Source organism: Corvus kubaryi, unplaced genomic scaffold (genome assembly GCF_017639235.1).
Source record: "Corvus kubaryi isolate FWS band 111438036 unplaced genomic scaffold, C.kubaryi_AGA036_p1.0 37398, whole genome shotgun sequence".
Taxonomy (NCBI): domain Eukaryota; kingdom Metazoa; phylum Chordata; class Aves; order Passeriformes; family Corvidae; genus Corvus; species Corvus kubaryi.
Window position 1 is genome coordinate 53789288 of NW_024581137.1, and position 13159 is coordinate 53802446.

A 13159-nucleotide genomic window follows, 5' to 3' on the forward strand; every position below is an offset into this window, starting at 1 on the left:
CAGACCATCCACAGACCCTCTACAGCTGCCAGGTTTGAATGCAGCACTGTAATACCACTACATCAACCAGGCAAGGTACACATCGTTTACTATTTTGAGCACTGTTGTGGTTTAACGTGGTTAAGGCATCTCTGCATGTCAAATCTTACACTAAAGAAACAGAGAATCACAGAATATCCTGAGCTGGAAGGGTCCCACAAGAGTCCAACTCCCAGTCCTGCACAGGGCGCCCCAAGAGTCACACCATGCAAGACATTTTCTGAGGGAAGAACTCTATGACAAAATGTAGTTTCCCCCTTCCTGTGCCACCAGGTTTCTCCATCTTCACAGCCTTTGGAGACGCTGCCTTTGAATGGTCCAGGCAATGCTGCTTCCCAGATAGCTGCAGACACCAGCCCCACAACATGAATTTGTCTCCATCCCTGTCTCATGCTTTGGAGATTAAAATCTGATAGGTGGCCACTCAGCTCTTCTTCTTCTCCATCTACATTTCTGAAACTGAGACAAGGTGATATTGATCCATAAAAATTAAACTTTATTCAATTGTTGAATGTGATTATGGAAAATGTCAGCTCTTCTTTTCTCTTGTGTTAGTGTCCAATTTTCTGACAAGCTAATAATGTAACATTCACTTCTCCATCATTTTTGCATTGCTGCAGAAGAAAAATACCCGGAGGAGTGAAATGGTTTTCATGCATGTATAGCAGCAGCTTCCTCTACAGTACACAATACAAAATTATGTAGATCTTCCAAAACTCAGATTTATATTTTGTGCATTTATGAATGAAGCTGATTTTCACACAGGAAAAGCTGTTTGACCAATCGTTTTGTTTTGTTTTTCTGTATAGGCCCATTCCTGATGACTTTTCTTGGGGTTTTTTTTTGTTTGCTAATTTTATCTTTCAGTTTTGGATGTCAATCAATTTCTAACCTCATCATTTTTAGACCAAATTCACCGTGTTAACCAAAATGCCAAATAATTTCCAAATCAAGGGCTTGTTTGGATATAGCCTTGGCTCTTGTCAAAGCAGTTTTCATTTGCTTCTCTTCACAACAGTATTTTTGTTCAGTTTTAACCCATGCCAGCACAAAATCACTGCACTTGTGTTACACATGCTGCTGAACCCAGCTCCCAGTGACAGGACACAGACATCCAGGTTTCAGCAGTCTAACTGATGGCCATGCCCACATCCTGCTTTTTTCCTTCTGCTGACTTATGTTCAATGGCCTGTAGATAACAGAACACGACATGAGGCTGGAGCAAATCCTGGAACACCTCTCTGAATGAATTATTAACAGGGGGTTCATTCTTTCCTTGCTGCTTCTGCTCTCACACCAGTGTGATGCCATTTTTTCTGGTGGAAGCATTTTTGTTTTGCACTGAGGCAAGTAAGAGGAAGACCTGGATACATAAAGGCAGGTTATTATCATAAATTCGTGTTAAAAGTTCAGCAGCCAACCTTCCCATGGAAAGGGATGAATTTCTGCTGCACTTAGGAATAGCAACATATAAACCCATGTATGAGAAAGGTTTCATATCTGTTGGTTTCCATCAATACCTTTACAGGTGAAACCACCTTCCAGGTGACTTCTTTAGGGACAGTCTAGAAACTGAGCCATCCTCTGCTTTAACCCAGAGTGGTGCAACCTGCAAGCTGTGTTTGCTCCTCAGCTCTTCTGATCTCACAACCTCCTCAGTCAAAGCTGATTCAGATTTTTAATCCAGAAATAGACTTCCATGATGAGTTAATCCTCCCTTTGCTCTGAGCGAGCCCATCAGCCTCCTCGCAGTGATTTCAGGCCCAGACTATAACTCCCAGTGAAGCTCAGGCACAGCTTTTGCAAAGACATCTAATTTACAGTGTCATGATGTCAAATAACAGAGGAAAAAATGTATTATTAGATAATCTGTTCCTGGTGCCCTTTGTCCTCAGTGTTAGAAACAGATGCTGCATTTTTAGGTGGAATTTGTTGAACTTGAGGCCTCTGATGTTAGATTCTCCTATCATTCCCATCCTCACTGGGGGTGAGTTACCACTGCACATTGCTCCAGGTAATTAAAAAATCAGAGCTTCCTTGTAGTTATCATGGTTCTTTCAGATTTCTAATCACACTCATAGTTCCCTGCAGAAACTTCCCCATTTTTAAAACCCCCTTTCCAGCACTTTCATGGAATTCCAGTGTTGAAGCACTGCACTCTCCCTCTGCTTGCTGGGTTATTCCCCTGCATATTCAGGGATTCTAACAGTCATCTCATTTGTCAGACCTGCCCAAAAGCTTGTGTCCTGTTGAACAGTCATCCTGATCCCTATGTCCTTCTCAGCTGCTGTTTTCCAAGAAACATCCCCCACAGTGATCTACATTCCTCCTCCTGAGGTAGCCGATGTATGTGGTTTTATTAAAATGTGTGTTGTACAACAGATCTATTTTTCACTGTGATCCAGATCAGCCAGCATAATTCCCTTATCTGTGATTTCACTTACACTCATTTTGAGTATCATCAGCAAAGATTTTATATGTTCTTCCAGATGCTGTCAAAGTACGGTTTAAAGATAGTTCTTATTCTGAACAATCCCTCACCCTGAGACGCTCATCACCTAATTTACAGTGTGGTCACTGTTCACAATTACTTTTTGAGATCCATCAGCCATTTTAAAATGTTTACTTGTCTTGGTACAAAGCTCATGCTTTCAACACAATGTCCTGTGGTATCAGATTCCTCTCTGAAATCCAAGGATTCTGTATCAGCACAGTTACCGTCATCAGCATAATTTGTAATCAAATCAAAGACCCATATCGGTTTTACAAGAACTATTCCCATGAAATCATGCTAACAAGCATTAATTATGCTGTTCCTTTCCTGCATATATCTTGTAGCAGTCTCACCATGACTTTGCCCAGTATCATTTTCACATTAAATGGTCTGTCATCATCGCCCTCATCTTTCTAAAATACTGTAATAACCTCTCTTGCAGGGAAGTGCCACCTCTGAAATAATTCCTTGATGGACAACAAATGAGGAGACATGAGAGATGTCATTATTTGGAACAGGCAGATCTAAGTAACTTTATTCTGGGATCATGCATGGAAAGCCTCTGGGTCTACAGTAACTGTCAGGTGGGATCCTGGTCTTTCTGGGTCTTTTTTTGGGGATTGAGGGGAAGGATGGCACCAGTTCATCCTTATTTTGCAGACCTCTCATGTCATAGTAGCTGCTGAGACTTGTGTCAAACTTGCACAGGTCCCAGACTGTTTGAAGATAGGGAAAGAACTGAGGTCTGATGGCAATAGGTTCTCTTGGCCACCCAAGTGCCTTTGTCTCCGAGAAAATTGCTTCCAGAATTTAGGCACAACATCGATGAAATAAGCCTCTTACTGCAGTAAATGAGAACTTTCTTGCTCCTGTTCTAGTCCTGCAGAGATGTTTCAGATATTTGAGAAAAAGGCATTATAACAGAGCAAACTATTATTATTTTCTCGCTGTCAGTGTTTGCTGCTCAACATTATCATTATTTAATCCATCAATGCGCTGGCAATTTTCCTGTGCATTTTGGAGCATATGAACTCCTAATAATGAAAGGTCTAACTGTCCCTAGTCTTGTTAAGTGTGGTTAGACAAACTAAAACTAAAATGATTTGCTTTTCCAATAGCACGTATTCTCAATTATACTTTATCATGGTTTACAAGCTAATTCACCACCACTGATAGCTCAGAATGACTAAATATATTTCAGCTGCAGCAATGGTACAGGAAAGAAAAGGGAATATTGACTCAGGGACTGGGGGCCTATAAGAATGAGCATACTGGGAGGAAATTTGCTGGGCTGATCCATGTTAAGATCTTCACCAAGCCAGCCTCTTGCTATTCCCAGAGAGAAATGAGGAGTTTTTAATGTTATTTTTTCCCTATTCTACTAATGCTTTTCTGATGTTTTTGGCTCATCTCCCCACTGCTATTCAGGTTTGAATCCAGTTCAGTTAAACTGCTGTGAAATCATGAGTAAACAATCATTAGTCAGAACATGCTAAATTTTTCTTGGACTTGTAAATCCACCAGTAAAAGCTAAGCCTTCATAAGCCACATCTAAACTGATTTGACAGAATCTGTGCACAAACCACTCTGGTTGCTAAATTACTGCTTTTGCTAATACCAAATGCTGAAATAGCTCCATTTGTGAATGTTTAATAAAGACTTGGAGTGAGGTCATCAGATGACAGGAGTGAGAGTTTTAATTATCGTCAGTAGCGCAACCTCACTCTGTGTCTTTGCACTTTGCATTTTTTTTATTTGGTCAATTACCTTTAAAATATTGCCTGACTGCTGGAAAGATTGTGGTGAACAAAACAATTCAAGTTTGGGTGCCTGGATGAGCAGAGCCTTTTGAATCTTTTTGTCTTAGTACTAACACAGGGGTGGTCTGCAACAATACTTGCCTCATCTTTACCCACAAAAATAATATGACTTAGCTCATCACAAAATCTTTGGAACAAAGAGCTATATTGCCAAATCTGGTCATCCACAGAAGAGGAAAAGAATGGATATGGGGTTTTCCTAAGGTGCTGTATGACCATATTACCCGGCTCATCTCAATTGTTAGGTTCTCCAGCTTTCACTCTCTTGCTGTAAGAGCATTGCAATGAGAACAGTTCATTGCTGGGAGCTCAGTGCATGAAATACACATTTAGTCACTGATGTTTGGGACTAAAATTTTGTCTACAGGAAAGCTTTACCCTGAAAATGCATCACTGTGAAATATGTAGCATTTTCCTTGGCCTAGCAGAGAGATTTGGATCATGAGTGTAATTTGACACAGAATTTTGTCACAGATTTGGTTTACTTTGCTATGCAATCTGCAAGGTTAGCAGTAACCTCAGCTCATACAGAACACAGTTCTCACCACCTGCAAGTCATGCATGGTGTGAGGAATTAAATAAAGAGCTCATCTAAACAATAATTGATTCATGTTAGCAGGTAGGCTTAACAAAAAAACAGGTATGCTGTGGGAGTATAGCCATGGTGGCAAAGGACTACAGAGAAGAAAGAGATGGATGCACAAGATGGAGCAACAAGCACACGCTACATGGTTTTAATGTTAATCCTGACATTCCTCATTAAAACTGCAATCTGTTCAAAGGAAAAAAAAAAATCATTCATTCATTTGCTTTCCCTATCTTTAGCATTTCTAATTTTTGCTTTAATTATTAGTGAAAACATCCTTAAGAACTTTCTAGTCAGTCTCATTTTAATGCGTATCAAAAACAGGGAGCAAACTTTACCTTGGTTGCTCCCCTGATACACCTTACAACTGAGAGGTAATTGATAGCCAGATGCATCCTCATCCAAAAAGCTGTTTTTTAAGGCGTAGTTTGACAAGTTAGGCAGCAGGATTAGTTTATCATTAAATCCACCCATGGATAAAGATGGAATGATACAACTGCAATCGAGACCAAGGAGGGATTTCTTTGTTGCTTTGATAAAAAGCACTATCATTCATTTCCTTGGGCTGACAAAACCACGTACAACAATCCCCTGTTACATATTGATCCACACAGTTGAGCTTTGGTGGATGCTTTGTGTCCTCTTACCCTCATCCCTTCAAACCGTGACAATGCCCTCAGCGGCCGCAGGGCCCGGAGGGTCCGCAGGGATTTGATGGGCCCCATCTCGGAGTATCCAAGAGTGTTGGCAACGAGGCTGATTAAAGACACCTGGATGGAGACACAAAGCAAAAATTCACTCTGTTAGAACAGCCCTGCCATTTTCCTTCCCTTCTGACTTTCCTCCCCGGAAAGAAACAGCTGGTTAGTGGAACAGTGGGGAAAAAAGTCTTAAACGGGAGCCATCACATTGGATCCACACAGAGGAAAGGATGGTCCTTCACAAAGTGGATGAGAAAGGAGATCACCATTACAGACCCACCACTCTGTGCTGTTTTTGTGCATTCCCCAAGGTGTGTGTATCTTCCAGTACCCAAAATATGAGTCATGTGTTATAACTTAGAGCTATTTGGAAGAAAGCACGTCTAACCCTTTCCAGCAGAGATAAAGGATTTTAGTGTTTACATTTAATCACTAGTCTTTAACTGAGTGATTAGAAACAAGTCTTCCACATTGCTGGCAGACATGACTATACCACAGACCTCAAAAGAATGATGTTCATGGCTCTTCCATTCTGCTCTTATTCACTTTTTCTGCTTTCTGCACAGTCTCTAAAGGAGAGGGAAATTTGACAGGTGCTCAGTGTTGAGGTTCATACCTTTCAAAGAGTTTTTCTTTGAAATAAACTTCCTGAATCTGGAAGCACCATGGAGGGGTTCCCATGTTCTTCATGTTCTCAAGGCTTTTTTTGGCGCCCCAGATGGTCAGAAATGTGGGTGGAATCAGGCACAGGACTGGATTCTGAATGAACTGAGTGGAGTGGAGATTATGAACACATGGAGCAGTAGGGTTTTGCATGCTCAAATCAGTGTTCATAGCCTGAAATCTTACTGAGCAAGGAGTGAAAACAAACAGCTCTCCAACACCGTAGGTATCATGCCAATTTGCATGTATTAAAAAAACCCCAAAACAACAAAAAAACACAACCAGAATTAATCACCACATACTATAAAATACCATTTTCTTAGAAGGAGAGACCTGTGTATATTGTTTATCACAGTTTCTTCCTTTTTAATTTGTTTTCTTCTTACTTACCATTTGCACAGCCCCACTCATCACAGTATTGGATATTTCACTCTCACCAATGGGACTGTGCAAAGCTCATCTGCGAGGAGTGGGTGTTGTTGCCATTTTCAAGATAGCAGCTAAGCCTAAAAGCAGAGGCTCCTCTACATTATAAAAAATAGGTGCTTAGTGTAAGGAAACTCCAGCACCCCCATGAACACTGACAGATCTGGAAAAAAACCTTCCTTTTAATTTTGGGATGGGATGATTTTTACTCTGAAGCCCACTGCTGGCTGACCAGCCCAGCATCATCCATGAGCTCTGGGATAAATCAGGGTAAACCCAGTCTCCCCTAAGTCCCAAGACAGTGTCCCCTATGGAGCAGCCTTTCTCCTGAATATGCTTTTATCTACATACCAGTGCTGTCTGCACAACTAAGCACCTTTGTAGAAACTTGATCAATTTGTTAAATTATTTACCTGCTGATGGCTTTAATATGGCATGTGGGTGACTAAGGGCAGGAGGTCTCAGGGAAACCAAGCCTGAGCTGGGGTTTCTGCCAGGATAAATCAGCCCACCTCTGCAGATGACTAAGTGGCACAGAGGCTGGCTGTCACCCTGTAACATGTCACTCTTTAACAAGGTGTGACACAGACTCACCTCCTGTGTACAGACCCAGTGGCTGGGGAGGAAGGAAGGGCTTAATAAACACTTCTGCCTTTTTGTGATGAGTGCCCTGTAAGAACATCACAGTAGACAGGCAGACTGGGTTCAAGGTCTGGTGTCTTAGGCTCTGTAGACACTGGGGAGGTAAAAATCACCCACAAAGGTTTTGCTTCCATCTCTAGGAAAGCAGATGTGAACCTGTGACCTGAGCATGATGCCTAAATCATTTTTGAGTAAGCAATGCCATAGGTTTGACATGCTCCTTTCACCCAAATGCCTACACACCCAATGCTCACAGTTGAAGATGAAAATCTGGGTTTAACTTAAAAACCGTCTTCAGTTCACCAGTGCACCCATTTTCTGCCTTCCCTGTTTCTCACCAGCCTGGTTTACATCCTGTACTCTGAAGTTGCATTAACATAGAGTTCAAATCCTCCCCCTTTTATTCACTCTACCCACTAATTTAATGTTGCCTAAATAATGAGAAAGGGCTGAGGATCTGTCTAACAGCAGTAAACAAATGTGCACTGTAGTTATATACTAAAGCCATTTAATTAAGTCATCTTAAAAGTGTAAAATAACTGCCATTACGGAGAAATCATGATAGAAATAACACTGTGGCACATATTTCTGCCTTTGGTGGAAAGTTTAGTGCAGAAAACAGCCTTAACCTCACAAAGCCTCTGAGGTTCCTATCCAGAAAGGCTGAAGGTATAAGAAAAACACCTCAATGATTGTATGCTCAGAGATAGAAACCAAGATCCACACACTCACATACCAAGGGAAGATCATTCACTTGTAACATTGATCTGTAAAATGAATGTAGATATTTAAATGAAAATTAATCAAATACAGGGTACCCAACACCCTTCTTTGCTGGTTTCACCCACGATGACTGAAAGACAGATCTTATCAAGGTCTTCAAACTGCTTTGGTTGGTGCATCTGCATGGTTCCTCCCTCATCCTGGATTTGTGCCCTATAACTGCCCTTTCTCCCAAGGCAGAAGGATTTTGGTTCAAATCCTGCAAGACCAGATTTTGGATCTGAGTGGGTTCCCATTTTCTTTTGGGTGCCATAAATGTCACCCTGAAACACATCACAGGTGGTGTTGTCCTCCTGACACAGATTTACACAGCATTAGATATCTCTGCAGAGGATTAGGTCATGAAGCTCTGTGATATTTGGCAACGATTTACAAGGCTGGAGTCAGAGCAGAGTTGGAGAGAACTTGTTTAAATGCATGGATGTTGGTTTTGAAGGTATCCCTGTCAAATTTTATTTATAGGAGAATTACTAACACAGGGACTTGGCCATTTGGACTTGATTAAAAGTGACCCGGAAGGTTATTTTTAGGAAAAAAATCAAGCAGTTTTCAAAATTGGTGCTGACTGCCCCATATAATCACAACAAAAGGTGAAGTCAGCTATTTCTGTTATTTTTTTATTGTTGCAAGGCTATGCAGCCCAGAGCTGCTCTAAAGTTCTGCTTCATGCTCTGCTCAGAATCAAAAATGTGCTGGCACCCAGAAAACACCTCTAGGGTCAATGTAACCTCCAGATTCAGAATAAGTCACACACACAGTTCTAGTCTTTTCAGTACCTGTTTGCAAATAGTTTTGAAGGTTTTTCATAAAAACCTACCCCTGAAGTTCAGGCAGCACTGTAACATGGTGGAGAGCAAGTGAATCCTAAGCAGCCACTATTGCTTGGAACCATTTCCCATAAAACACCCAATTTGCTGTTGACCTTGAGCTTTCACCTCAACTTCACCTTTCACACAGCAGGTTACAGGGAAGGTATGGAATTCCTCATCCTCCTGTGCACTTCTTCTGAGCCAAGCAGATTTATCACCGCTCCCATTTGCTCTGCTTCCAGCATTTCCCTTGAAGGTCTTTCCAGAACTTGCTAGATCTTACTAAGAAGATTTCACAGCTTTCCATTTAACTTAATCAAGGAATAGTTTCCCCGTGTTAGGTCTAGACTGTTCCTTATCCCCTTGACTTGCTGCTCATTTGGTGCCCCTGAAGTCCTCAGAACAACGTTGTCACCAGAATTTTCTATCTAACCTGAAGTCCAGTGCACAACCTGGCCAGCAATGAGGGTCCCTAAGGAGGAGAAAGGTCCTCATAAATCAGTGTGTGCAATTCTGCCTCCACAGCCTGTGACACGTCTCACTAAACTCATGGACTAGGATGTCAATCACATGGCGACTCTTCCCTTTTGCATTCCCCAGATCATCTCAGCACAGCCAAGGCTCCAGCCTCAGTGCTGTCAGACACTTACCAAAGTTTATCCTGGCCCAAAAGAGGGGAAACCCTAAAAGAGTCAGCATTTACTGCCCAGCTCAATAGTAGAGTTTCCCATCAAAGCTCAGGCCCCTGGCAAAGCCTTGTAGATCCTACTAAACAATTCATCTTCTTGCTATTGTAGACAGGCAGGGAGTGTGGAGCTCTCTCTGATCCTGGCATTTAGAGAAGATTTTTGCCCCTGTTCCTCATTTTATTTGCCCAGAGATAGCTTTATCTATGTATCTGTAAGTATATTGTGTGTATAAATATAGACCTCTATTTTTATATTCCCATGTATTTCTACATTCCCACATACTTCTACAATCCCACATATTTCTATATTCCCACATGTATCTACACACAAGTTTATCTGTACAGATTTTACAATAATTTGCATGACAGGTGCCTGGAGCTGGGAGGAGGGAGAGATAAATGAACCCCACAGCTTTTATGGTTGCCATTTTCAGTCTTATGATCAAGGGGAAAATGAGAGCTTTTAATTCTGGTGCACTGGGCACTAGAAATACCAGCCATGGGAGTTACCAGATCTGTGGCTGGTGTTTTGAAAGCCAGTCTCCTGGTATCTGTGTGTCTTGGTGGCATTAGCTTGGGTCTGGATGGCATTCAGGGCAAAATCAAGAAGAATCAATGAATTTAGAGTGCTAGAACACAGGGAAGGATCTCTGATGAAAGGTTAGCCTCACTGATAGCTGTATAAATTATATAAACACATATGCAATATAACTCTAATGAGAATAATTTCTGAATGCCTTCATAATTTTGACAATCTACTTCAAAGTCTTGTCCAGGAATCAGAACATTTTTTCAGTAATTTCCACTTTCTTGTCATAATTTCAACTATTTTGCAGAATTTCTGTCATTCTTACAGTAAGAAATATGACTTGTGTATGTGTCCAGGTGGCACCCAGAGTAGTGTTAAATTCTCAGTGTGCTCACGCTGATCTCACAGCCATTCACCAGCTACAGATTTGCAGCATTGTCTGACTATTTAAATTATTCACCATGAACACACAGAGATAAAATTCTACAATAATTTTATGTGTCTTCATTATCTGACAGTGACTTAAGCAATCAGTGTTGTAAACCAATGTAAAGCCAGTAGAGCCACCAGAACAGAAGTTTAAGGCAGCAGAAAACAATTATTAAGTAGGAAATGTGATAATGCAGCACACAGAGGGGAAAAAGGCCTTTAATCAGAAGATCATAGACATTTTTTTCCCAAGGACTGATTGCATTTTGAACAGCAGTGGCTTCCTCCCTACATGAACACATTTTAGTATCATATTAGCAGCCCCCACAGACTCCCAGTCCAGGGTGGATTACAGGAGTCAGGGGCACAGAGTTTGGGAGCAGTGTTTCACCCAGAGCTGGTGGAGATTCCTATAGCAAGGAGAAACTGGAATAAACTGTTTCAGCTGGAATAAAGGCTGCTCCTCTCTTTTTTAAATTCCTTCCCACCAGCCTAAAAGGACATGATTTTAGATAACCTGGGAGCATCCACCAGACTGAGCTGGAAGCAGACAGACCTGAGCAGCACCATTCTGAGGCAGGCACCACCCAGCACAGACTGCATGTTTTAATTAACCCCTGACCACCACTGAGATGAATTAATAGCAGAGCCCTGAAAACAAGGAATTCTGCCTGAGCAACAGCAAAAATCCTCCTTGGATAATCACATAAATCCTAAACCCAACCAGAATCTCCACTAAATGCCTGCTGCAGCACACATCTGAGAGCAATGCCCTGCAAGTGTCTGTCCCAGGGAGAAGGGGAGACCTCCTTCCTGGTATGGGCAACAGCATATGCTTTATGCAGCCAGGGATTTCATCAAATTAACCTGCTTGTTCAAATTAGAGGGGAGGGAACAGCAGGCAAAAAAAAAAAAGACATCTGAATGGAAGCACAGCAGCCAAGCTGAAAGCTCTGGCCACTTATTTAAATAAGCAGTTCCAGCTAATGCAGGCTCCTGGTGCTTTCAAATAGCTTTTTGTGTGCCCCAGAAACACCTGTCTCTCCCTCTCTAATTGTGCCTTTTAAAAAAAATGAAAATAGGAGAAAGAGCCTTTGGATTGCTTTGGGTGCATCTTTTCAATCCAGCCTGCCTTCTCCTGTTTTTGCTGCCAAGGATAGGATCACTCCATGACCTCTTCACTGTCCAGTGTCTTTTAGAGCCAGGCCTGAAGATAAAAGTTTCTCCCCTTGATTTGAAAAAGAACAAAATTCAGTCTTTACCCCAAATGCAAGCTGGAAAACCTACAGGGAAATGGGACTTCGCAAATAAATTGAAATACATGGAACTTCTTTTGGCACTCTGAAATACAGCTGGGAAAAGGAAGCTTGTAATGAGTTTGGTATTCCTTTCAGCATCCACCCTTTCCCAGCAGACTTTTATTGTCATTTCACTTTTTTAAAATATCCCTTTGTCCTTTCATTCTGACACTGCATTATCTGCCATACAGATGCCAAACTGTATGATTGCACCTGCCAATCCAGAAATTGCACGTTATGAAAGAAAGGCATAAAGTTAAAGGAAAGTCTTAAAAATAGGACACTAGAGAGACACTAAGGTGACCTAAATTCCCATCTCTGCTCCCTGTTTCCTTGAATCAAAACCCTCATGTTCAGGTAAGGACTACAAACTCCTTAAGGCTGCTCTGGGGTTGGTCCATGGCCTGGAGGTGAAAACATGTCTGGAAATGAGCTGTCAAAGGGCTTCCCTCACTGCAGCTGCTCATGGAGTGCTCTCATGTATTATAACATGATGGGCTACACGAGTGCCTAGATTAATTATAAACAAAAATTATCTCCTGGAAAGCCTCGTGCTACTTCTTATTACTCAGGTTTAAAAACTCATTTACTTCATCCACTCTTTTTTTGCTGTTGTTTTTTCCAGGACTTTTCCCCCTCTTTTTTTTAAATTTTTCTTTTCTCCATCTACTATTCAGGCTTTAAAACACTGTTAATATTCCATGTTCTCAGCTTGTCTCCTGATCCTCATGTCCAAGCTTTTCAAGGCAATGCTTGCTTTTCAGGGGGCAGCCTTGTTGCAAGCAGCATGTGTCACTCTTGTTGGGTTAAATGCTTTTAAATAAATCATTCCTGCATCCTAATTGCTTCCTGGCAGTTTCCAGAAGAACCTCTTTACGTCTTGCTGTTCTCTTAATCTGTCACCTCCTCTACACCTGCTCAGGCTTTTCTAACAGCTCCAGTCAATTCCCAGGGCAGATGGCTGAGAATCAAGGATTAAAACCTCAGCTAATTTCTGAGGGCGAGTCAACTGTGAGCTTTCATCCAGAGAGGCAGCAAACTGACTTATTGATCTGCAGTTTTCTCCCCCTCACCATTTACGAATGGATTTTCAGCTTGTCTCAATTCACCTTTTTACTGCAAACAGGCACCTTTGCCACACCTTGACATCCTGTTTATTAGCACTGGGTAGGGATCACAGAATCACAGAATCTGCTGGGTTGGAATGGACGCACAAAGATTGTGGAGTCAACTCCTGGCCCTGCACAGAACA

General features: G+C 41.7%; 1 protein-coding gene across 8 annotated transcripts in view; it reads right to left on the reverse strand.

Moving 5' to 3' along the window:
* LOC121671600 (sodium channel protein type 5 subunit alpha-like) overlaps window positions 1–13159 on the reverse strand; it is a 215225-nt gene that overhangs the window by 17340 nt on the left and 184726 nt on the right. For all 8 annotated transcript variants that reach the window (XM_042043575.1, XM_042043574.1, XM_042043573.1 and 5 more), the window contains one exon: window positions 5587–5709. In XM_042043575.1, the coding sequence (XP_041899509.1) occupies window positions 5587–5709 (123 nt within the window). The remainder of the gene's footprint in view (window positions 1–5586; window positions 5710–13159) is intronic.